This window comes from Coturnix japonica, chromosome 14, assembly GCF_001577835.2.
Source record: "Coturnix japonica isolate 7356 chromosome 14, Coturnix japonica 2.1, whole genome shotgun sequence".
Lineage (NCBI taxonomy): Eukaryota > Metazoa > Chordata > Aves > Galliformes > Phasianidae > Coturnix > Coturnix japonica.
The window spans coordinates 8,340,941-8,366,020 of record NC_029529.1 but is presented as its reverse complement, the minus strand read 5'-3'; the positions used below and the strand labels follow the sequence as shown (position 1 = coordinate 8,366,020).

Genomic DNA, 25,080 nt, shown 5'->3' with positions numbered 1-25,080 from the left:
CCGACCTCCTCCGCCCGGAGGCCGCGCAGCGGGACGCTGGGGCGGGGCCGGCCAGGCGGGACCGACCCCTCCTCCTCTCTCATTGGCCGCCCGCCACGGACTCGCCTCCTGGTTGGCCGGCGCTCCTTTCGATCTGCCCTGCGGGCGGCTCCCCATTGGCTGTCGGCAGAGGAGGCGGGGCGTAGTGTTTGAATCGCGGCCCGGCGGTGGGCGGGCGGTCGCTCCGTGCCACGTTGTCGCCGGCGGCTCCGCGCGGCCCGACCAGAAGGGGGAGAGGTTCGGCAAAGTCCGGAACCGCTCGGCAATGCCCGGAGCCGGCTGGTAAGGCGACGAGCTGCCGGCTCGCCCGGCCCCGCCGCCGCCCGGCGCGAGGTGAGCGCGGCCACCGGACCGAGAGGGGAGAGCGCGATGCTGGCCGACAGCCTGGTGGAGGAGTTCGAGATCCGCGAGGATGAGCCGTGGTACGACCAGCAGGACCTGCAGCAAGGTGGGCGGCACGGCACGGCACGGCACGGCGGGGCGGGGGGTCGGGCGGAGGGGACGGGGCGGATGGAGGAGCGCGGGGCGGCGGCGGGGAGAGCACGGGGCGGGAGCTGGGACCGCCGGTACCGGCACGGTGCGGCTTTGTCTGACGGAACGGGCGGCTGCTGCCGTGCCCGGCCCTGCCGGCAGCGGGGCGGCTCCGGGGGCTGCGCCCGATGGAGCACGGCCGGGATGGGGCGGCGGGACCACGCGGGAGGGAGAAACGGTACCGGCTGAGCCGCGGGCACACGGCGATGGATCTGCGGTACAGACATCGGCGGACGCGGCGATGGAAAGAACGAGCCGGGAGCTCCGGAGCTCGGACCGGGCGGGACGGGCGGCTGCTCCGTGCGGGAGCTGAGTCGGAACCCGCCGTACGAGGCACAGGGCAGCGCTGGGAACCGTCCCGAGGCGGCAGCGCTGCTCCGCGTGCTGTGTGTGTGTGTGCGGGATGCTGCCGCGGCCACAGGTTATAAAGAGATCCATTGAAATGAGGTGCTGAAGCCATTGTTTGCTGTCAAAGGGATGAGCTGAAAATCTGAAGTCAGGGTTTGGTATTTTTCCGCGTCGTTATTTGTGGGGTAGAAGATGTGCATGGTGGAGCCGTGCTGCTCTCCTGCCGTGCTGCTTCAACTTCGCTCTTTGCCACCGTGAGCGAATACTCGCCCTTGGTTCCCGGCCGGGGCTGGGCACTGCTCCGCTCCAGGGGTCGCTGACTGCTCTCCCTGCACCTGGAACGTCTCTTCCGAAGGATCAGCTTCTCACGAGCCCAAGTGGAAGGCACTGACAGCCTGCCAGAGGGAAAGGAGAAAGTGAACCGATGGGCAGGCTGAAATGCAGATAGGTTCCTTAAGGGAACATCTGTGAAACGTCCTGCTATAGTGGACTTGTACAGTCTGGAAAATAGTCATCATTCTAAAACCAAGCAACACAAGTGCACATAAATGGAGCAGCAAGGCTGGGCACTAGTGAAACTTATCACAACCCACCAACCAGAGCACGTGTAGAAATCAAGGAGTGCGTTTGTGAGGACACATCACTGAACACAAACCTGCAGCCCTTCACAGCCTGCCCAGGAGCTCAGGGAGGGCAGCAGCTGGACAAACTTCCACTTAGTTTAATTTTACAGTTAGACTTCAACTTAGACATCCTGTACTACAAAGGCATTCTACTACTGAATAGACTTACTTTTAGAACAAAAATCATCTGAATTGCTTTGTTAGATGGGCTATGAAAGCATAAAATAAGAGTTTAGTACCACGTTCTGTCTTTTGCTCAGCTACAGAAACGCTGCCAACAGGTAACAGGAAAAAAGCAGAATTGTTGTAGGATGTTCACATAAAAGTGCTGCGTGCTTCTAGTATCACAGAGTGACTCTCAGACAAACGTGTTCTCCTGTATCAGGAGAATGCACTCTACATTTGACTGTAGGTATCTGCAATGTAGAGACACGGGTGCACAATAAATTGTTAACTTCAGAACAGGTCAGATTGGTTCAATTCTTTCCTTTTCTAGGGGTAGCAGTTTGAGAAAAAGCCCTGAAATAGGCTGTGTTTCTTAACAAGGGGTGTTACAACAAAAAAGCTATGTGAGGATAAACTGCGAAGTGTAAAGCAGCGAGCCACGCGGCTCCCAGCTCTAACAAGAACTTGTATGCAGGGTGATTTGTTGTAAATAAATTCCAGAAACATTATTCAAAGCATCTGACAGCTACAGCCCGTTGTTTCCTACCTTAAAGTACATGTAATGGATACCACAGCTGTTGTTTGTCCTGAGCAGGACATCTACAGCTTACACAGACAAGTGAATGGGAACATTTTTCTGTTTGGTCTGAATTCAGTCTTTGGTTTATGTATCTGGACCAAGTGCTCACTTCAGACATGCTGCCAAAGTGAAGGTTAGCACAAAGCAGTCTGGGAACAGCCCTCTGTCTGCTACAGCAACCAGCTGATAAGGGAACTGGGGAAGGGCAGGAAGGAGATGAGAAACACCTTAAAACAAGGGCATCTTAATCACATGAAAACTGAGAATGTTTTCTTGTCTAACTAGAACAGCGGGTGATGCAGTATGTCTCATGTATTCATTTCAGGCATCTTAAAGAGAATCTGGGTTTTTCTTGAACCTCCTTCTGCTTCTTTCCCATTAGTGATGCTATCCCTACCCATATGAGAACTAACAAGGCTGCCTGCATGCAGGAGAAACCTGGTCAGACCCAGGTAATGGGAAGGAGGTGAAAAGTAACGTTAGAAATCTGTTGAATTTGGAACATGTAATACCTGCACAGTGTAGTTACTATTTTAGCAATAACACAGGATTGATTTCATCACGTTATGTTAGTTTTTAAATTGCATGCATCTTTAAACATAATAATATGAAACATCTAGCAATACTCATGCTGCTTCCCTTCAGAAAGGAGCTGGGTGTTCAGATGACTTATTTCTTAATATGAAACAACTACAGTCACTGTACCCTGGAGGTGATTGAAGTGAAATAGAGATTAAGTGCCTGCGAACAAATTCCACTTAAAATGGTGTTTTGGAGCACATAAAACAATTGCTGTCTCCCAGGTTTATGAGCCTGAAATGCAGAATAGCTGCATTTCTTTAAGTTTTGTGTCTTTGATTTTACTAGTTCACCATCAAGTGCCTCAAACTTTCATTTTGCTCTTGATCCTGCGCGACCCGAGCTCCTTGGCAAACAACACAGTAAATGAGGATGCAATCAGCTTTGGCCTCAGAATAACCTAATGAGCACTTATGGGGTGTTTTGTGCTTATTCTTCTGAAACGTGACTGTTGTAACCACAGTGAAATAGTTACAGTTAACAGATGCTGTGGTTAGAGGTGCGTGCAGTACAGGGCAGATGGAGGGGAGCAAAGAGAAGGTGTCTGCCTGTGTCTGCCCTAAGGCTGTGGTACCCAAGGAGGACCCCAGGAAGGTCCATGAAGAAGGAATACCTTCTAGGTTTCAGGACTTACTTAAGTCTTTGCCTTACAGACAGTATCTGAATGGCCAATGCATCTGTATGCAACTTCATCTTTGGGTACCGCAGTCATTTAAAAAAATAATAATTCTACTCAGTATTTTAACCAAATACTTGAAAAACAGATCATGCTTTCGGGTCCGTACCTTATGTGCATGTGACTTCTTTGTTTAGATCTTCACCTTGCTGCTGAGCTTGGGAAGACGCTACTGGACCGCAACACTGAACTAGAAGAATCTTTACAGCAAATGTATGCAACAAATCAAGAGCAACTGCAGGAGATAGAGGTAAATATTACAAGAATCCAGGTGTAAGCCATGTAGATGTGCAACAGAACAGCTCGTAAGCTGAGAACTGATTTCTTAACATCTGATTGTTCAGTGTTTCTCTTGAAAGCGTCAGCCTTTAACTGCTCCTGCTACCTCAAGAACTTTCACAGGCTTTGATCATTGTTAGACCCATTTGTCTCATTAATGGAGTCTTTGTGCCACAAAATTCCTGTTGGATTCAGCTTGAATAATGACACATAACTGATATTTTTTCTACAGACAAGCTATTTCAGGAATGTTATAGCTAAATTTTGCTGGTCTTGTCTGGTAGGAATGATATGAAATTATATGATGAATAAATTAACAACTTCATATTATTTTAATTATTAATGATTACTGCAGTGAAATTTAAATGCTTGACAAAAAAGCATGATAAAGATTTAAGGAAAGTTGAAGGATGTGTTCTTCTACTGGGGTAAAGGGAACTGCAGTTCAGTTAAAAACTAAAACCCAACAAGAACAAACACAGAACAATACCTAAATACAGGACGTGTGGTTCTTAGGTGTTTTCGGGAGGGAGAATCAGAGCTGCCCTTTTGGAAACACTCATCTTTGTTACTCCATGGAAGCCCCAGCCATTCTTGGCAGTTTCTCTAATGGTGCTTATATTCTTGCAGACCTAACATTTGCCAATATAATGATATTTTTTTTAAAGCTATTTGAGGGCAATGTGCGGCCTCTAATAATTAAATGTATTAAATATTCAGTACTTCTCCATTACTCTGGCAGTGTAATGGAAATGAAGTCCAGTGTTTCAATTTGGCTCTGGTATGAATCACAGGGAATAGGCTGTGACTGGTATATGCTAAATTCTTACAAAATCAGAATTCACTTGTGCAAGCTTTACTTACGTGGTTACAGTTGGAGTATTTTTGTACAGCGGCAGCTCAGGGCTTAAACCTTTTATCATTGTTGTAGCAATAGGTGACTTAAAAAGCCTAAACTTGAGCCTTAGAAGTATATAGGTGCCTTCTAAAATAGTCACGTTGATATAAATAAGCAGCTTTTCGTTTATTTTATAAAGCGCTTTTGTTTTATAACCTGATGTTTTCACTTAATAGTAGAAAGAACCAAACTATGTCTTTGTTATCACATCCATTCGGTGACACAATGGTTAGAATGGCCTGTATTGATTGCCAGTGCTATAGCTCTTTTTTTTCTTTTTGTTTTGTTAATATTCACTTATGCAGAGACTTGCCTCACTGAGATGAGGCTTTTACAGGGAAGGTTGATTCTTTAGATCTAGAGAGCACTTCAGGGTGTGTTGCATGGCACACTTCAAGGTGTGCTGTGCAAATACTGTTCTACTCCAGGTTCAACTCCTGTATGACAGCCATGTTTAAGAAAGTGTTTAACGCAGATACAGCAGATTTTGAAATAACACAGCCTAACTCTGCAGTGCACAACTAACCCGGCTCCTTGAGCAGAGCTTCTTAATCAGTGGCTGTATTATAATGCAGTCTTGAAACATGGAAAAAGACCCGATTGCTCAGTTGCATTTATTTACAGAAATATCCTTGTGCTATTAAGGATGTGGTATCTCGTTTGGTTTTAGCCAGCTTATTTGACTAAGATCTTCTTGTTTCATTTTGGTTTGTTGTTTTTAAGCTCTCTACATAGGAGAGCTTTAGCACAAGGAAGTGGTGAGAAGCATCCTTCTAGCAGTGATGTGTAGTTGGTGTATAGCAGGGTCATGTCCTTGTATGTTCAGACTGACTTATTTATTCTCTTAACTTGCTTGGTTTCGCCAATGGGAACCGGGAATTCCCTGCTGCACAGGATAAAATATTCAATGCTATTTCCAGGGTTTACACTTGATGTTCCTAATGTTAAAGTCTCTGCAATACAGTCATTCTTTCAATGCTTTTGGAGCTACTTTGCCAGACTTTAGACTACCCTTTTCTGTACAAAAAAGCAATGATTTTTTTTTCCCCTACTAATTCATATCTTACAGGAAGCAAACTCCCAAACATAGAATGATTAATAGAATGATATTTTGAAATACGGTACTATTTGTCTGCACTAAAAAAGGAAGGGTCAAAGGCTTTGGGATGCTTAAGATTACAGTTGATAAGTTAAAAGTTAACATATTAATTGTTTTACTGCCTTGGATCATTCTATCTGACCTCTGTGCTGACACGTGTTCCACAAACTAATTGCTGCAGGTGTAATAAGTGCTGGATTGAAAGGGCAGCTTTATCTCTGTCTGCATCGTAGTATTTCTCAAGTTGGTGTGCAGAGAACCAGAGCTCTCCTCTCATTGTGTGCAAGAGTGCCTGAAGTCTCAACTGCTGCTCCATTATATGTACTCAACTGTTGTGCAGTATGAACAAATGTCAATTCCTAAGGTGTTACCAGAGCCATACCTTGTTTTGATGTTCTGGTCACACCAGGCCAACTTGATACCAGCACTGAAGATGCTGAAGACTCAAGATGAAGGAAATAGCATTTCACATCTTCCATTCAGTTAAAACTTCCACAAAAGCCCATTAGGAGAAATGGCGACATCAAATTCTGCCACCAAAACCTTGGTTTCTGTGTTCAGCCACTCTTATATTGCTGGAGGAAATATGAAGATCTCTGTAGCTCTTTCTGAGAGTAACCAACAGGAAAAGTTAATCTGGAGAGGGTCACACTGAGATTCTGCAGCTAATCCATGTACTATTTTAGTGTAAATCCTGCCACGTGCACACAGGCTGCAGAAGGATCTGGCAACTGCTGTCATGCTGATCTTCAGGAAGTCTATGCAGCAGTTACTAGTCTCAGATTAACTTATAATCTGTTCTTAAATTGCCTAAAATATAAACACATCGATCTTTTAAGGAGGTAAAAGGTTAAGCAGAATGTTACAAGTTTTCAGCATGTAACTGTGTGTACGGAGATGTAGTTCTGCTCAGAAGTCCAACAGGTGCTCATATGTTTAGTATGTAGTAACACAGAATTTATTTTATGGCGTTAATTCTACGTAACAAATAAGTATTCAATAGTTTAGGGGTTGGGGGGTTTGTTATCAAGTCTGTTTATTATAAATTTTTGTTCTTTTTTTCTTTTTTTTGAAGCTGGCTCAGTGCTGCCCTAGCTGGGACGATATAAGGCACTTGTACTGAGAGTCTTAGGTGATGGTTAACTTTCTGAAATAATCCTAGACACTTAGCAGGTTATTTTGTTAACCATAAAAGTAAAGGGAATTAAAATGAGATCACTTTGTGTGGAGTTGTATTTAAAAAAACAAAACAAAGTGCAGGAGACTTTTTCAGCATTATAATGACTGAAATAGTTCCCTGTAGGTAATTAAAGACTGAATCCAATAGCTTGGTTCTACTTCCTGACACATAGGAGTCTGCAGAATCTCAGGTGTGACCACATCCTAAAATGTGTTTTGCTGAACCTAACGCTGATTCAAACATAGACAAGCAGAAAAACAATCAGGGTAGTGCTACCCAATACTTCAGTTTAAATGCTGAGAAAATTATTGGGTCAACATTATTACAAAATTTATGATGTAGTTCAGTGCAACTTTTAGAAGGACTCTGTGAAGAACTGTGTTGAAATCCAGGTTTGTGGCTGAGTTGGTGATGACTGCAGCACAGACAAACCCAATCCAGATGGGTTTGTGGTAGCACTGGCAATAGTTTAACTGCAGCAAGGATGGCTAAACAGATAAACACAGTTTGCACGAACCAACCCAACTCATGTGGGTAAAGGACTGGTTGATCAGCCTTTGCTGACCTCCATGACAAAGGCAAGAGAAGTAGCTAAGCTACTGATTGCACCTTTTCAACTGGGCAGTAACCAAAGCAACCACTGGAACCTGTACGTTTCTAAATCACAGCAATCATAGCAGGTATTTAATGTGAACAAAACTGCAGAATAGTAGCCCTATCCTGTGTTTCTAGTATAGACTTGTAACAGCAATGCTGTCTTGCAGTATCTCACAAAGCAAGTGGAGCTCTTGCGTCAAATGAATGATCAACATGCAAAAGTTTATGAACAGCTGGATGTGACAGCAAGAGAACTAGAAGACACTAATCAAAAACTAGTTGCAGAGAGCAGAGCGTCACAACAAAAGATACTAAGGTAACAAACCTAAGCTAGATCCTCTTTTCTCCCCTCTACTCAACTGATACATGCAGCTTTTTGGTGGCTGTTTGTCTAGCATTGTTCTACAACACTCTTAAACTGAAAGTTTTATTTAAAGGTGATTTGTGGCCAAAGAGCTTCAGAGAAGCTGGAATGGGGAGGGATGGGAACTAATCTGTCCTGGATTAAACTGTCAAGTGTTTTAACATCAGTCCTTCACTTTTAGCTTGACAGAGACTATTGAAAATCTGCAGACACACATAGATGACCTGCAGAGGCAAGTAGAAGAACTGAAAAAGTCTGGACGAGGCCGGATGAACCATGAGAGATCTGACCAGCCAAGATCAATGCACAGCTTCTCTTGTTTGAAGGAGCTATATGACCTTCGCCAGTAAGACTCTTACCTTGCATAGCAAACAGATTATTGAAATTATTTTGAGCAATGTTTCAAAAACTAGATACAAGCACAGATGTTTAACAGGGTAGCAGAAAAGCATTTTAAGTTTGCAACTAGAAAAACACCTGCACAGCTGTGCAGTGTGTGGTGTTGTCATGCTTCTGGTGTGCTCTGGCTGCGGACTGTATTGATCTTTGTGGGAGAGGAACAGTATGTTCTACTTTCTATCTTGACAGGTTCTCCCCCAAAGTCTCCAGCTGTATGAAACTGTGTCCTAGAAAGCCTTCAAGAATGTGAACCTCCCTCTTTTCAGTTAGATAAAGCACAAACACAGATAGCTACAAAGTAAATTATCCTAAACAATATTTTCTGTAACTTACTTTTTCCTTGGACATCTGTAGGCACCTTCTTCTCAAGGTGAGCTTGCTGCAGTAGCTTTGCAGAATTTAAGCTGGTAAAATGTTGCCTGAAGCTTTAGGCTGCTTTCTAATGTAGAGCAGTTCTACCCAGCTGAACCACATTGTATGCCCATCAGGAGTCACCCGGGGTATGGTCCCAATCTGTCTTCACTGCTAGAAGCTAATAGAGGAAGTGAAGTACTTCTGCAGACAGGGAGAACAGGATTTGTGTTTAGGCTTCCAGCACTGTGCAAGTAAGACTGAGCAATTAACAACCTATGCAAGCAAGGAATTACTTGATGACAATTCAAAAGATAAATGGGTTACTTCAAACTGTGAAAGGTTTGTGGGATTGCCGCTCTACAGAACTGCTTTGTTCATTCTGAAGCTTGTTTCCACAATCAGGGGTGACACAAGTTAAGAGATGTGGTAGAAATCTGAAAGTCAGGGAGTATCACATAATATGTGAAGGCAGTATTTAAAAAACTTAAATTATAGATCTCATTATTCAGTAAACTTATCTGTAATTTGAGATTGTTAAAGAGCTGCCATCCTGCTTGAGCTGAGAGGCTTGATGGCACATGAAGTATCTACAGGCTCCAATCATGCTATGTATTCTTTCAGATCTGTTAACATAAACTGTCATTAGTTACCAATGACAGGAAAACTTCAGGTGCAATCAGCTCTATTTCCTATTAGTAATCCTTGCTTCTGTCTCCTCAGGTATTTTGTTTATGATCACGTGTTTGCAGAAAAGATTACTTCAATGGATAGTCAGCTAAGTCCTCTGGAAGAAGAAAATGAGAACTTGAAGAAGGCAGTTACGGTTCTGCAAGCCCAGCTCAACCTAGAAAAAGAGAAGAGGGTAACGATGGAGGAGGAATATAGTCTTGTGGTGAAAGAAAACTGCGACCTTGAACAGAGGCTTGTTGATATTGACTTGTATCGGGCTCGTGCAGAGGAGTTAGAAGTGGAAGTAGCTGAAATGCGACAGATGCTTAAATCTGAAAACACACTCCACAATGCGGAGAAATTGGTGCCAGAATCCTTTTTCATTTCATTTAAGGAATCTTTAGAAAGGGAGCTTGGTCAGAGCCCAGCTGATGACGGGCTTCTGGCTGTCCCTGAACTTGACAAAAAGGCACTGAAGCGGAGCAGCAGTGAAAATTTCCTGAGCAGTGCTGCAGGGGGAGACATTCTAAGGGGCCACGAAGAAACGTGTATCAGGAGAGCTGAAGCTGTGAAGCAGCGGGGAATCTCTGTACTCAATGAAGTCGATGCTCAGTATAATGCTCTGAAAGTGAAATATGAGGAACTTTTGAAGAAGTGTCAAATAGATGAAGATTCTTTGAAACACAAGGCTGTACAAACACTGAAGCAGTATTCTAAAGACAGTGTGGGAAATAACCAGTATGAGTTTTCAGCTAATAATCAAGAATTTATGAATGCAGGAGAATCGCTCAGCTCCACAAATACTCTTCCTGAATATAAAGCACTCTTCAAGGAAATCTTTAGCTGTATCAAAAAAACAAAGGAAGAAATAGATGAGCACAGATCTAAGTACAAGTCCCTTTCTTCTCAGCCGTGAATTTAGACATTCTGATGACCGATTTGTTGTTGGCAACTCATTTGTTGTCTAGAAGGGGGGAAAATTTTTACACAAATGTCAGAAGGCCCCGTGCACAGATGTTTCTGTTTTCAATTGGCTCATAGACACGTAGTTAAAAAGCTAGTTAGACTATCAGTGTCCCTGTACCTATGTAGCAATAGATGTAATGTTGTTTAGCACTGTCACACAAACTAGTGGTTGTAAAGGAAACAAAAACATTGCAACTTAATACTATAATGCTACTTAATACTACACTTGATTTCTGGCAGAAACTGACAATAGTTTTCCTACTCCACTTCAAATTAACAGAGCTAAGAAACCTGTACAGTACTTCTCACAAAGAACCAAGCAAAAGCTTTTCTTTAATTTGCATGTGATCATGTAGCCCTGTAACTGTAAAAACACAAAATAACAAGAAGCCCCAGATCAGTATCACAGGTAGCCTCTCCTCGAGTCCTGAGAATGAAGTTAGTGAATCTGGCTGAATTTGCTTTGGCAGGGAGCTGGAGAGCTAGAACAGCAGCTTGCAATGTGCTTGGTGAAGTTACTGCCATGTTTTCACATGAACTAGGCTCTACAGATAAGTATAGAAGTCTTCGTACTGAGAAAGGATTTGACATGAAGTTTGTGTGCCTGTTTAGGTATGGTTTCTTATTTAGGGGACTTTGTTTTAAGGTGGTACTGTGAATAGACCATATGTTATTTGGGACTGTTCTGATTTTTTTTGGTGGGAGGCAGCAAGGTACCTTCTAGTGTGTATTTGGCAAGACAAAGTTGCAATTTAGTCATTTAATAACTTTAGCAGTAGAATGGATACAGTGAGATAGCTTTTAAGCTCACATACCACAAACTCCAAGTACTTGAAGGAGACGGGTCAGGTAAAGCCTTATCTTACAGGTTTGTCTATTGCTTCCTCTATCAGCTTCAGTGAACGTGTTCCATGCTGCCTATGGGGTGGTGGGTACTGGATGCAACACTGCTGGAACACATCCTATTGAAAACGTGGGGCTGTGATTTTGTTCATACCTTCCTCCTCCACTCCTTAATAGTAGCTCGTAGGCATTCAAATTCTGAAAAACAAAACTAGCCGAGGTACATTCTTTAGAACTGCTTTGAAGTGTGAAGAATGGAAAACAAAGGCTAAGCAATTAAGGAGAAAAAAGGCACCAGGAAAGGTGACATCCTTCTTACACAGGGTCTGGTAGCTTAATTTGGTTAGCTCTTCTTGGGAACTTCCTTATTGCCTGTCTGAGTTACTGCAATATACCAAACAGCTGGAAGAGTGTTGACAATTTTTCAGCTTTAGTTCAACTGCTGCTATTACAGTTGTCTGCCTTATTTGCCCTGTTAAGCTTGTGTATAGTTGTCCTTCATTTGCAGTATTATGGCTCCATATTGTGGGAATTTCTCAGAAATGTGTATTGCATTCTGAAGAATTATTTAAAAATGGGAATCCAAATGTTGTAAATATTTTTTCTAAGCAAATAAATAAGCCAGTCAAGCTCTAAGTGTCACTAGTAGTTATGCCTATCTGTGCTTATCTTGAAACAGTAAACTCTGCGCAGATGGCAGCTGCATTATCTGGTCTATCCTACATAGCTCAGATGGAGTTCCCATTAAATTTTTATTCTAAAAAAGTTACACTAAGTAGAGAAGGTAGGGCTGTCTGTGCTAGAAAGCCAGAGGTAATGAAGTAGTTTCTCGTTTCTCTCTTGTGGTGTTTGTCAGTGTTGTTCCAAAAAGGGTGTTGGAGGGGTGGAAGGCAGGAGAGCTGCTGTTCAGCCACTAGGGTTAGTTCTGATGTCGCTGCTTCCCTAGCACTTGGATTGTCATTGTCTAAAGGCTTTCTACTGCAAAGCAGTAACTTTAGATAAGTGTTCTGGTTGTCACAAGCAATCTATTACAATTGCAATTCACTTTGGGGAGTGGGAGGTCCACACCTATGGGATCAGAAGTTGTATAGCAACAACTTTAGAATTTCTAATTGAATATGTGATCTTCAGTGGTTTAATACTGTTGGTTAACAGGGTACTTGCTATGTATTTTTTACCCTTTAAAATATCCAGACTGTTCTCAGATTTCCACAGAAATATGCTTCTTTTGTAGCATAACCTGCCTTTGACCACCTGTGCCATTGCTAAGCTCTGGCTGTACTGTAGTGTACTTTAACACTTAACTGTACATAACCTGTAATAAAAACCTCCAAGGCTCTGCTGTTTTATAACCTCTCAGGCTATGGCTTTCTCAGGGATAAGCTTTATGGACACAGCTGTAGGCAATGCTACAGCAATGAGGTCATGCTAGGTAAGCAACAGCCATGGGAACACCCAGCACAAAGGCTGCAAAAGCTGCCTGAACTTGAACGCTGCCTGATTACAGTCGTTAATAAACTTAGTGTATGAGTTAAGATAGCGTCTGAGCAGTTTAGAAATAAGTACTTTCTACAGAAGTTCAAAATGCTTTAAGTATGATACACTGCTCCTAGGCTAATCTTAATCTGCTTATTTTAGTAAAAGACAGTCCTTTCTATTAATTTCATCTACTTATGCTTAGAATCTACTTGAGCTTCTCATGTGATGGAAATTACAGAAAACAAAGCCCATGAACAGTAAAGTAACTGCTCTAAAGCCACCAGTGGGGTGTTCCTTACCTTACTGCTGTGAAGCTTAAATGACAAACTTAGAACAGAAGCAGCTCAGTTATCATTTCTTGAGCAACAGGCTGCATCCTGCCAACCATCCTAAAAAACGTGATGCAAGAAGAAAAGTACAGCAAGTCAACAGGCAGTTTGCCATCTACCTCAAACACCTCCTGCAAATATTCTTTACCTTTCCTTCCTCTGTAAGCCTTTGGGCTCTAAAAGGAGCAAAGATCATTTCCATTTCTTCCTGGGCAAACAGAAGGCAGAGTACAGCAGGATGCCACAGCTGACCTTCAAGATAAAATTTTATTTTTAAAAAAGTTACACAAAATAGAGGTTTTACATTGTTGCCAAGTGTGATATCTGCAGCTGGATGCCTTGCACACGGTGCACTTACCTCTGCACATAGTAAGGCAAAAACTCCATCAACCAAAACCCACATCAATAAGACATCCAGTAGTTGTTCCACATCTATTTCAAGTGTAAGTACTTTTTCAGACAGTTCATTTTACAGACACCAGGTGAGAACAGTTGCTATGTCATACAATGTTTAAAGACAGTGATTTTATATCCCCCCCCCCTCTCTGATGTGCCCACAATCATCACTACCCTTGTTGTACGGAAGGCAGCAAGGGCTGTTGTAATGCTCAGACTAATGCATGAGCATGTAGGTATCGAGCAAAACCTGGGATGTTTGTAAACAAATTTAATTTATTGGCATCACTTACTTACAAAATAAAATATTAGACCATGATTTTCCATCATGTCTGTGTCAGTATATGGTTTTATTTTATTATAAGGAAAGAGAAGGAGAAGCAAAATACATTAGAAATCCCAGATTAATCAAACTGCAGACAGGGTCCCATGTTGTCTTCCTAGTTGCTCTCTGCACCCAGGCAGCCATGCAAACTTATGTGTGAGTGTGCTGTAAATGTCAGTGACTGTCTGCAATGCCACATGCCCCAAAGTAGGTCAGCTCCTGCCCCACACTCCTGAGGCCATGTCTGTGCTGCCCACCGCAGGTTTCCTCTTTCATCCTGGAGAGCATCTGAAGCACAGAAACTGCCACAGCTGTCGTCAAGACTGCACAGTCCCTTTAAGATACCACATTCCACCATAGCTCACACAGCAGTCCTGGGGAGAAAGGGAGAGCCCATCAGTGCCTGCAGCACTGCCCTGCATTTCCAGACCGCAGGGACTACACACTACAAGGTGTACCCCACTGGGAACCATGACTGGGATTCACAGCCTTAAATGTGATCAGTACATCCTCCAGTGCACAAATGTGAGCCAGCTGCAGGTCAGCTCTGCCCTGAAGCTTAAGACAGCAGACAGGGGGAAAGGCTGAGAGCACAGGGAGAGGATACACAATGGGATGGCGGCAGGAAACCAAGGTTTTTGGGAGGAGGAGATGGGAAGGATGGTGCAGCAGCTTAGGACAGGAGGAGAGGTAAGAGCCAGAGGAACTGCAGGGTAAGTGCAGCCTGAAGATGTGGACACACAGAAGGGAGCAGAGGAAGCAAACAGGCTGCCCCAAGATGGAGCCTTTTCAGCAATGTTGTGTGGCAAGGAAGGGTCAAACCTCAGAAATGTACTAAGGTGCTCCGACCGTGTCTGTTACACTCACAGCTGCAAGCTCCACAGCAAAGGAGTTCAGTAAGTCAGGTTTCTTGTGGTTCATTTTCTTATTTCTATTAAATGAATGCTAAGTCTCATGAATTCTAAGCTAATAGCTCCTTTTGCTCCATCATTCCCACTTAGGTAATTCAACAGGAGCTTGGAGGAAGTACTGCTACAGAACTGATGCTGAGGAACTTATAAGTGAAAAAAGCATCAGTAACTATCAGTTCTTAATTCTTGGGACTTGCAGCCAAATGTTCTACAAAGAAATAATGTGCAGAGGCTCAAAAGAGATTTTTCACTCTGGATCTGCAGATGCAAAAATACACTCCCTGTCAGTCTGCTCTTTCCCATATAGGACAGGAGCACATGCAGATGGGGAAATAAGAGTCAACAGATGCTATTTCATTCAAAGTAGAATCAAATCTCCCATGGTTTAACGCAGCCAGATAATCCCCCTACTTCATCAAATCATACTTTCAACATTTTCTTCAGGAACAATGAAAGCTTCACATGCTTCTGTAACAAATATATTCAAGACAAAGTCTGACACAACACAAGGCTGACTGTGCAATGACTTAGATTTTACAAAAGCAGGACCTGGTTTGTTAAGGACAACTGTTGTTTTGGTTTTTTTTTGTTTTCCCAGAAATAATTTATTTGTTAAACACCAACAACAATGTGCAAACAAATGCCAGTGCATTATCGAGACATCCCCAGAGAGCTGTTATTTGAGCCTGACAAACCTCCCAGCACACGCAAGCCAAACCAAACACTGCATAGCAGGCAGAAACGTCTCAGCTTATTTTAATACTAAGACCAGGTTCATTCAAGCAAGACCAGTTCGCTTACTATCACAGCAAGAGATGTGTAATTTTTCAAGTAGGTTATTATTCTGCTTACAGATCCCAGAGTAATAAAGTACTTAAGCACTTGTCTCACTGAAGTGGGTGATGGTGAGCAAAGGCCCAGCAACAGTGATTGAAGTACTACATGAGCTGGCAGCTTTCTCCTTTGTCAATCACAGCCTGCGAGGTCCATACCTCATACCTTAAACTTGTTTAGAAAGTAAATGGTTCATCTTCAAAGGCAGAGATGAAAGGACTCAAACATTCACTATGAGATGTGCTAAGCAGGACTCTGTACTTGTTTTGCTTGGGGTTTTTCTTGCTACACTGCTTTAAGTCCTACTACAGAATATAATGCATTTCCTTCTGAACATCTGACACCTGTGTTCTTCAGCATGAAACAACAACAGTCAGCTCAGTGAACACAGAACACTCCCACTGTCTTAATGCTTAACTCCATATTACTTAAAAATAACTCTCAAGTATGACATTTACTGTGCTCTATTCCCTTCTGGTCCAAAGGGAAGAACAAAGATTTGCTGCAATAACACCAAATAACAGGGGAGTCAAAATCACTGCTCTTTGGAGAGAAACAAGGTAGAATGAGACGAGTGTTACTTTGAAGAAAACAGGCTGATAAACAAGCCCTGCCTGCATTCCCACAGCGACTGTTCTACCATCACTTGTCAACTCAAGGCAATACATGATCCTTCAGTTAAACCAAAGCATTAAAAATTCATGCGTTAACTGAATCAAAACCCCAAGTGAGCAGAACTTACCTTTAACACTCTATCCACCTCCTGCTTGTTCAGGTCTTGACTCAGCTGATTCTGAATGACATTTCTGCGCACTCGATAATTTTTCGAAAAAATTTCAAGCAAAACTTGGCGATGCTTTAGACAAAGAATCATTAACACACAATTACTTTTAACTTTCTATAAAACAAACCATCTGTGCATTAATCCGTACATAACATTCACTGAGCTTCAATAGAGTATTCTTGCTTTGTAACCCTGAAACTGTCCCATTTCAGCCTGCTCTCATTAGGTGTCCTCCCGTTACTTTGCAGCTCTGCAGGGATCCCTCCATGTCTCATGAGCAGATCTGCCCCATCCTGTGACCCCAGGTGCCCCCATGGGTACAAACCTATACTAAAGAAGGGACTATGACATTTTCCTCTCACGCGCTTCCCAGGCAGCTCACGTGGTCTGCTCCAGCCAGGAGGTCGGATGCTGCTTATTCTCTAGAACAATGCTTGAGACTTTCCTATAAACAATTATTTAGGTCACAGGCACAGCAGTTACATTGCCCGTCCACATTCTGTTAAGATGCCTTTCCATCCACTTCACTTACTGTGATAGAAATAAAACTCAGGAGATGTTTGCATATGCTGTAATCATTTCCTTTTCTAAATATAAACAGATACACCATGTTCCATCATCATCATATAACCACTGGTTAACACTGCACTACTGCTGCATTACCACTGCATTACCATTAGTAAAAAAAGAAAAATAATTTGACTGGATCCCAGCCTAAGACCTGCATCACGGAACCTCTCTCTTCATACAATTAATAGTATCTACATGCCACTTAGTTACCAGTGTCTCAGTTTCTGTTCCCAACAACTTGTTCCTGATATGGTGACAACCACCCCGAGCTTTCTCTCAGCCTGAAGCTGGCTGGCACTGAAACCTCTGAGTCTTCCTTAGGGAACGGTGAAAAAACTGCTGTACTGCTTCCAGAAATGCAAAGTGAAGCAATGCCAAACCCTCAGTAACAATGTGTTTGGGACCATCACTTATTTCTGTCTTTACCTGATCATAAATGTCACCGGCTTCCCAAAGTGCATAAACCTTTAGCTCATCTGGTGAAGCAGCAGTCTGTGGAGGAAACTGAGAACAAGAGGCTGTTAAAAATAACTATCTATTTAATGAGTTCTACTTAATGATTCTATCATACAGTATCCCCTGACACCTATTACTGAATCAAAATGTTGTGGCCATTTAATGAGAAGTGCTTCTCTCCCACCCCAGGCTCAGGGAGGTGACTGTGCTGTGGCAGCGCCTGTGCCTGCAATAGAAGAACAAAGCCCACCCAACCTGTTCCTCTGGGTGATGCTGAAGCAGCCAGACCCCAGGTGAGGGGTAAATATTGCCTGGGGAATGTGGCCAGTGCTCCGGCAGCCTGATGTACACATGGCATTCCCAACAGCATTTCAGCAATGCTTCTGGTCACACTGGAGTGATGGTCACGTCAGAGCTGTATGAGGGGATCCTGTGACATTGTATGGGAACTTGGAGGAAGGGAGGACAACCACCAAGCGCCGTGATAATCTCAGGGTGTGGACTTGAGACAGTATCTCATGGCACGACGTAGGAATTGTTCCTGCCAGCATCTTGTGTCTCCAGACTTCCCTAAGCAGAATTCAATTAAGCACGAAGTGCACTGCAGGGTTTTCTGGAGGTTCTGAAGTCTCCAGTGGCAAGTTTTAGATATTTGGAATTTGCTCCACTAAACCCAAGGCAGCACAGCCAACCAGCACTGTGCTTCTGCTGTGTGTGAGATCTCTGGGGCAGCCCACGGGACCCCTGGAGACTGAACGCTGACGGAGAGCGAACCACACATCAGTGCATTTCAGGCTCCCAAACTGAAGTGGTTTTTGTCCCTACCAGGATCCATGCTAGAGGAACACCACTTGTATTTTCTGAGACAGAGGCCTTGTGTTTCTGCATGCAGGAAGGGATATAACTCTTCCGAATTCCTACAAAAATACAATCATGTCCATTTGCCTTAATGATTTCCCCTGGAGCAATGACTAACAAGTAATGCTGGATACTTCCCCCCCCTGATGTGTGCTTTCCTGTCTGTCACCGACCATTCATTCCACGCTAACCACCGCCCTGCCAACCTCAATCAGTCCTCCACACAAAGCCAACAGGCCTGTCTGACTGCTGCAGCTCCTCTCTGCAGTACACTCCCCACCTTTCTTCCCAGCTTTCCACACACACTGAAGGACTGCAGTGCAAAGGGAGAGCTCAGCCCTTCCTTTCAGGGGCTGCCTCTGATCTCCTGGCAAAGGGAAACGCTGTGTCCAGCAGGAGTTGCCTGCTGGGGTCAGCAGCTCTGCCTCCACCTTAGTGCAAACAGCTGGTAAATAGCAGGGCTGTGCATCTGCTTTAGAGCCAGGATTCAGGTTTGCTGGGCTGGCGACACCCAACATGCTCCTCTTCTCATAAGGACACGGTGCACACAGAGGAACACTCTCCTGTGCTTTCATTCAGCACAGATAACACCTTGGCATCAGCCTCCCTCCTGACAAGCTGCAGTACAGGCAATGCAGGGCTGCAGGAGCAGACCTGCTTGGGGCAGACCTGAGCACTACCTGCTGCCTCAGTCAGATGCTGAGCACAGCTTGAAGTTGCACTGCTGGCTCTGAAAGGGAACTGCTTCTGAACTGACATGGTGTTATTTGGGAGAGCACACAGAGCCTCCCTGAGTTCACTTCACTCTGCAAACTGCAAGGCACCCTCTCACTGCTGCCACTGCTCCAAAGCACAAGCAAAGCACAGCACCGTGCAGGCAGCCCCTGTTTGCAGCTGGAGTGCCTTCTGAGGCCCCACAAGCACCATTTATCTGGTACCTCAGATGCAGCTGTTCAGCTTTATAAATAAATCCTACACCCCACCAGTAAGGTTTCCACTGTTGTTTTCAGCAACACATTTTCTGTAACAGGGCAACGTGAAAGCCAAAAGTGTCTTCACCCACCACAGAACATCACTTCAGTTACCTCAGATCATTGATTTTTACCACCAAAGCAGTTTCAATTACAGAAAACTAATGAGTAACCACAAAATCTCAGGCAAAACATCCCCTGGACTCCCAAGGAGCTCAGGCAGCCCCACCAGGTTCAAACAAAATTGTCCAGGAGAAACAAGCAGAGAGAGCAAAGTGTATAAACTCGTGCAAAAGGCACAGCCAGCCCACAGCACGAGGCAGAGGCCTGGGGGCTGACTTACTTTTCTGACAGCAGTACAGGCTTATGCAGGCTGCTGCAGATGTCAAATTATGCATTAAGTTCTAGACCAGCAGAACTCAAATGTACAGCAGTCTCCAGCAAACAAATCCCAGACTCACTACAGCAGCGATGACTTAAGCTGTTTACCACCAGCACGACAAGTGCATTTCCTATACCATGTACAACGAGAGTCTCTCCAGCACTAATCAGCAGCTGCAGGCAAGCATTGCCCAGGGACCTGGAATCTGTCAGGGGAGAAAGCAGAAAGCACCAAAAGCAGTGGCCTCCTGTGTGGCACCTCACATCTGTCACTTGGTTCCAGGTGCCACAGGACATGCTCTGCACACCACTGAATGTGTTCCTTCTGCTTCCTTGAAGCCCAAACAAGGTGTGAGGGTCACTTCACCTCCTGTGCTCCAGGCTCTACCCACCCTGCCTGCTCTCTGCTCTCCCAAGCAGCTCACACGTCTCCTTGTCTCTCTCACTAACAGCACCTGACTCCCAGGTTCCTGCTGGAAACCAATCAGCACTACCAGATGTCTTGTGAAATTATTTTCCTTTTGGGCTATTTTCCATGATGCCAAATTCCCTTTTCTTTCCTCAGCAACCTGCTGGCTCCGACTCACGCAGTCACACACGTAATTTCCATGAAGACAAACAAAAGCTCCTCTGAACAGCCCAGGAGGAAAAGGAGCGACAAACAGAACTCTGCAGATATAGTTTGCTGCTTCCCAGAGAGCTCTGCTGGGTGTGTTTTATCCCAGCAGCATTCCTGTAAGGAGCTGTGTCCCTCCACCTCCTCCCCAGAGTGCCAAAAAGAAAAAAAAAATACTTACAGGCACCAAAATCTGTTTGCAGCCAACGTCCAACACCATGTCCTGTAACATTTTGTCTGAAATGCCACTGAACAATATATGTCCTGGAGGCAGACTGGCTAAATGAAGGTTAAACAACCGTTTAAGCTCACTCAAGGTGAGCACAAATTGTTTCTTAAACGTTGAGGACACAAATTCCTTCAGTTCTTGGGCTACCCGATCGCTGCAGCCTCCAGGCAAGTGGCCATTTAAGGTGTCCGTGGAGTCTTCCTCCGTGTGGAGGCCATTGATGATTCCGTTGTTCAGGCCCTCATACACAGAGGTGTCCATGGGCTCCTCGTCACTCACAGGCTCCTCTTTAATGCGGATATTGGAAACATCTATCTTAGATGAAGCATCATTTGATTTCAGTTCTGCCTTTTGCTTCTGGAACTCCTTGTCCAGCTGCCCATAGTTCTGCTTGACTTTTGCTTTTGCCATGTTGACTCTTTGCTCCCCGGAAACCAGCAATGGATTGCCTGATAACAAATGAAATGTAGCATAAAATCCCACCATAAACAAGACTCCAGTTTTGCAGAGTGCTGCTTGAATGACTCACTGAAATAAAGCCAGGAAACAACATTTCTTGTGGAACCTAAGGCATAAGCCTGGTTTACTGATCAGATTTTACTTCCCTCCCCACTACTATAACTTAAAATTAAAAAAGAAAAAGAAAAAAAAAAAAGGAAAGAAAAAAAAAAAAAAAAGATAAGCACGTTGATAACACTGATGCAGATACCTCCTCTACTATTAGGCACACCAGCTCTCTCTGAATAACCCAACACCTAATCCTTCCAAGCAGATCAAACACAAGGTATTGAAGTGGATTTATATGCATTTGTCAGTTCTGCTTATACTGCTCACTGGCTCCAGTGTCTGGCAGTGAGCCAAATGCCCAGTTAAAACTCTCTGGAATCTCAGGTTTTCACAACCTTTTAGGATTATAGAACAGCTACTTAATATTCTCCCTGACATCCGTGGTGGAGAGGGATGGCAAAGAGACAACTTTACACCCCCTTGCAGACCCTGGCAAATACATTCCTCATTAACTGTTTAGCCCTCAACCACATCACAGATCCCACAGCAAATCAGGGGAAATAAAAAAATCCCATCCTGTTTTATTTGGAACTGAAAATGGAATGACTCAACCTCATGCATGTCAGCCCGAGAACCAAAAGGTAAGAATCACTCATGCTCTGGCCATGTACTCAAGGCAGGAGCTGCTTACACCACTATGCCACAGAAGCTGTCTTAAATGAGGAAGTGGTTAATATACCCAGCTCATTTTACACTATCAAATAGAGTCCCCAGTGCCAAGGAGTCCTCCCATGCTCAGCTACAGTAAGCCTGTGTCACCATCAGTATCACTGATGCAAGTGAAGACCACACTGTATCAAATAAAGTGGAAGAAATTACAAATATGGAGTAACACCAGACACAGGATCAATCCCCAACACACTCAAAAACAGAGAAACAACAAAATATCACCCAGAAACACTGAGCTTCAAGGAGATCCAAATAATTCCATTACCTGATTGTGCCTCTTGTTTCTTTGGTGTCAAGTGTTCCTTTACAAGATTATAGACTTTTTCTAATCTGAAATACAAAGGAAATCATACCAGTATTGTTTCTGTTGTTACGGTTGCCTGCAGCCACACCAGCTTTAACTTTTTAGCCAAAGCATTTAATTTCTAGAAAGTTGTGTGCCCCGGTGGTGCAGTGGTAGGAATGCTGCTTTGCAGCACCGGAGGCCGGGGTTCGAATCCCCCTGTAGCGCAAGTGGTAGAAGTGCTGCTCTGCTACACAGGAGGCTCGAATCCCGGGGGTTGGACTCGATGATCTCTAAGGTCCCTTCCAACCCGCACAAGACTGTGATACTGTGATACTGTGAGAGCTGTCCTCTGGAAGCCAAAGAAAAAGAGCGACTTGAAAGATGCATCAACACAATCCCCCATCCAACCACACCCCCTGAGAGGAGTAAGCCTTAAAGGTAATATGGATCAAATATATATCCATCAGTATCCACAGAAACTTCACCCTAGATCATTCCTCATTTTTATCTGACTCCCCAAAATAAAGCAAGTCATTTACTTGGCCTGAATGCCCATCCACAGCATACGTTGCCTCTGAACTATATCTGGATGCTTCTTAACGAAGTCTTCATCATAAGGGAGCATGAACTCCCAACCTTTGTTTATTCTTGCCACAGACATGTGCTCAAGGAAGTCTTTCACATCTTCAGGGCAAAGCTAAAAGAAAAAGGAAGAACGATATGGATGTCAATTCACATAGGGCACTTACAGCCATGAAACAAAGAGCACAGTTCCACGTGGCAGGATGAGCAGGACTGATTTGGTGTACATGGGGCACTCCCACAAACACATGCCTAAGTCAGTCAGAGATATTTATCCTTTGCAACACCAGCGCTTTCACACAATGTTAAAGGCAGAGCACTTCAGAGAGCAGTGATTAATCAGCTGAGAGTCAAATAGCTCATGACATGTTTTGTAAAGAAAAGGGAGTTTACTGAGATGAAAAGACTATTTTGCAGAGAAGCATGTCCTACAACTTTCATCTTAGTTTAGAGCTCCGAATCAGACATGCTGCACCTACACATGCACAGCTTTTAAACAGCACCGGACTTTAAATTCCAAAAGTAGCCAATCCATACATCAACTTATTTGTGTTCTATCATTTTATTTTGTTTTAAACAAATTATTTTTTTTTTCCCCCTTCTGACAGTTGTTTTAAAGCTTTTATTCAATACTGGCAGCTTTGACAAATGCCATTGGAAGTGCTGTACTTCTGTAACGCACTCTGCAAAAGCGGAGCATCAGTGTGGACTGCACGAGTTCTCATCTGCTTTGGTGCCTTGCAAGCTTAATTCAAAGGATGTTCAGCTTTCCACCAAAACAGAAGAGGTGACAAAGATGCATTCCAGTGGCTCAGCTGCAAGGACAGTCATGTCCTATGAAACTGTAATTGTGGGAGCTGCTTGAAATAATTCTGTAAAGAGTGTCTATACCTGTTCCAAAGTGAAGATATGCCTTGGTTAGCAACACTGCAAGTCAGCAGTAATGCAGACACTGTGAACCTGAAAGAAAAGGCTTGCAGCAGCACCTGTTACCGACCTGCAGACAATGCCCACAGTTAGCACCAACCTCTGTGTAAGGAAGAAGTCACTCACTTTTGTAACTGCCGCTACTTCCTTTCGTACAACCCAGCGGTCCTGTGTGAACTTCCACATCTAGGAAGGAAACAAAAGAGAAAACCTTGTTAACTATTCAGGAGTTGCCTTACTGAAGTCACAGAAACAACACTTTTCAATGATGTTACCAGAAAAATGGAAACTCAACTCCTTTCAAGAATGCGGAAGCAAGTGATGTTCACACAAAGGAAAGCACTTTGTGGCCTATTCCTTGCTCAAACAGCCACGCACAGTATCAGAAGCTTTGAGAGTCCAAGGTTTCCCTTGGTGAACCTCTGACTACAAAAGCTCTGAAGAATCTCTCAAACCTCATTTAGCTTCCAAAAAAACCTTTCTACTGTGGTGATGCTGAAGCTGCAGCAGTCACACCTCACGCTCAGCTTTAGCACACTTGTTCACCAATCTAAAGAAACTCTTCTTTCACTTCTTTGGGTGCAGTGCCACTAGAAGCTGCTGACTGCTCCATTTCTGCAGCTCACAGCCTCCTAGAAAGTGTCTGCTGCCTTTTTCAATGCACATCACCACAGTCACAGTCATGCGATGATGGCCATTCACTCATGTATTTATCTCTGGTTAATGGAAAATCCAGGTGCTTTGCTGAGCAGCTCCCAAGGCCCAACATACTGCAAGGCAGCTGCTGAGAGTAGGCTAATGGGCACATGAGGACTTGGGTAGAACTACCACTGTCTGAAAATGATCTTTGATTTCTTTCCATCTCCATTTAAATCAATTACAATCTCCCTTAATATGTGTTTATTAATAGTGTTGCAAATAATTTAAAAATCTGGTTGTTGTCAATTTCTTCTTGTGCTTCCAAACATCCCTCTGACTCAGCTCCTTTCTCCCTACAAACTCACAAGATCACCACACTCACAGCACAAGGCATTTCTGTTTTAAAGGAAAAGAAGCTGCTGCCTAAAGGAAACAGATCTGTCACCCCTCCTTGCACACAACTCTGAGGCAGTCATTTCTTATTAGGCACTTTATTCTCAACTAGAACTCTGAAATTATTATGTAAGAATTTGGGAAAAAACAGCAGCTTTGAGAAAAAACAAGAATTACTTACCTCCTTCAAAGCACAGCATAGAACAACTGCACATTAAAGCCACCATTGGTCTTTTACAGTATTTACAATAAGGGTAAAATACCTTCCATTACTAAATGCTTTATCTTTACATTTTAGTTGCTAAGCATTAGCACTTACTCAACCAAGCATAATTATTTCTGGTTCCCAGAACTTCACACACAAGGTGTCACACAATCTGCTGTGTCTTAAAGACTAATGTCAGCCAGTCACACCTGATTGCAGATCTCCATACAGCAGTGACTTGGGCAGACATCAAGACACAGTAAGATGTCAGCTTCAATCACCATCAGTTTTATCTTACGCTAGAGCTGCCATATCCTTAAGGTCTCTTGCACAGTATGCTCCTACTCGGAACTAAATCTTGTAAACAGACTTTGCAAACAAGGGGAACAATTAGGTCTAACTGAAAAACGTGAAAGCAATGCACTCGTTAATTTCTTTTTAATGGGGTGGAAGCCATAAACTAGATATGAGCTTAGGAAGCACC

The 25,080-nt window shown here is 43.8% G+C and overlaps 2 protein-coding genes across 4 annotated transcripts in view; one reads left to right on the top strand and one right to left on the bottom strand.

Moving 5' to 3' along the window:
* The first annotated feature begins 197 nt into the window (after positions 1-197).
* On the top strand, positions 198-13,712 carry CDR2 (cerebellar degeneration related protein 2). Its single transcript, XM_015877121.2, has 5 exons — positions 198-487; positions 3,679-3,791; positions 7,762-7,910; positions 8,140-8,304; positions 9,432-13,712. The coding sequence occupies exons 1-5, from the start codon at positions 409-411 to the stop codon at positions 10,294-10,296; spliced, it is 1,371 nt and encodes a 456-aa protein (XP_015732607.1). The 5' UTR covers positions 198-408; the 3' UTR covers positions 10,297-13,712.
* The window catches only part of POLR3E (RNA polymerase III subunit E), a 23,674-nt gene continuing 12,243 nt past the window's right edge, over positions 13,650-25,080 (bottom strand). For 2 of the 3 annotated variants that reach the window (XM_015877114.1, XM_015877117.1), the window contains 7 exons: positions 23,486-23,545; positions 22,390-22,547; positions 21,830-21,894; positions 20,281-20,777; positions 17,244-17,321; positions 16,206-16,319; positions 13,650-14,092 (listed from right to left, as the gene is read on the bottom strand). In XM_015877114.1, coding sequence (XP_015732600.1) covers positions 14,036-14,092; positions 16,206-16,319; positions 17,244-17,321; positions 20,281-20,777; positions 21,830-21,894; positions 22,390-22,547; positions 23,486-23,545 — 1,029 coding nt within the window. In that variant the 3' untranslated portion in view covers positions 13,650-14,035. Of the gene's footprint in view, positions 14,093-16,205; positions 16,320-17,243; positions 17,336-20,280; positions 20,778-21,829; positions 21,895-22,389; positions 22,548-23,485; positions 23,546-25,080 lie in introns of all 3 variants that reach the window. The other variant, XR_001558403.1, reaches the window with a different exon arrangement.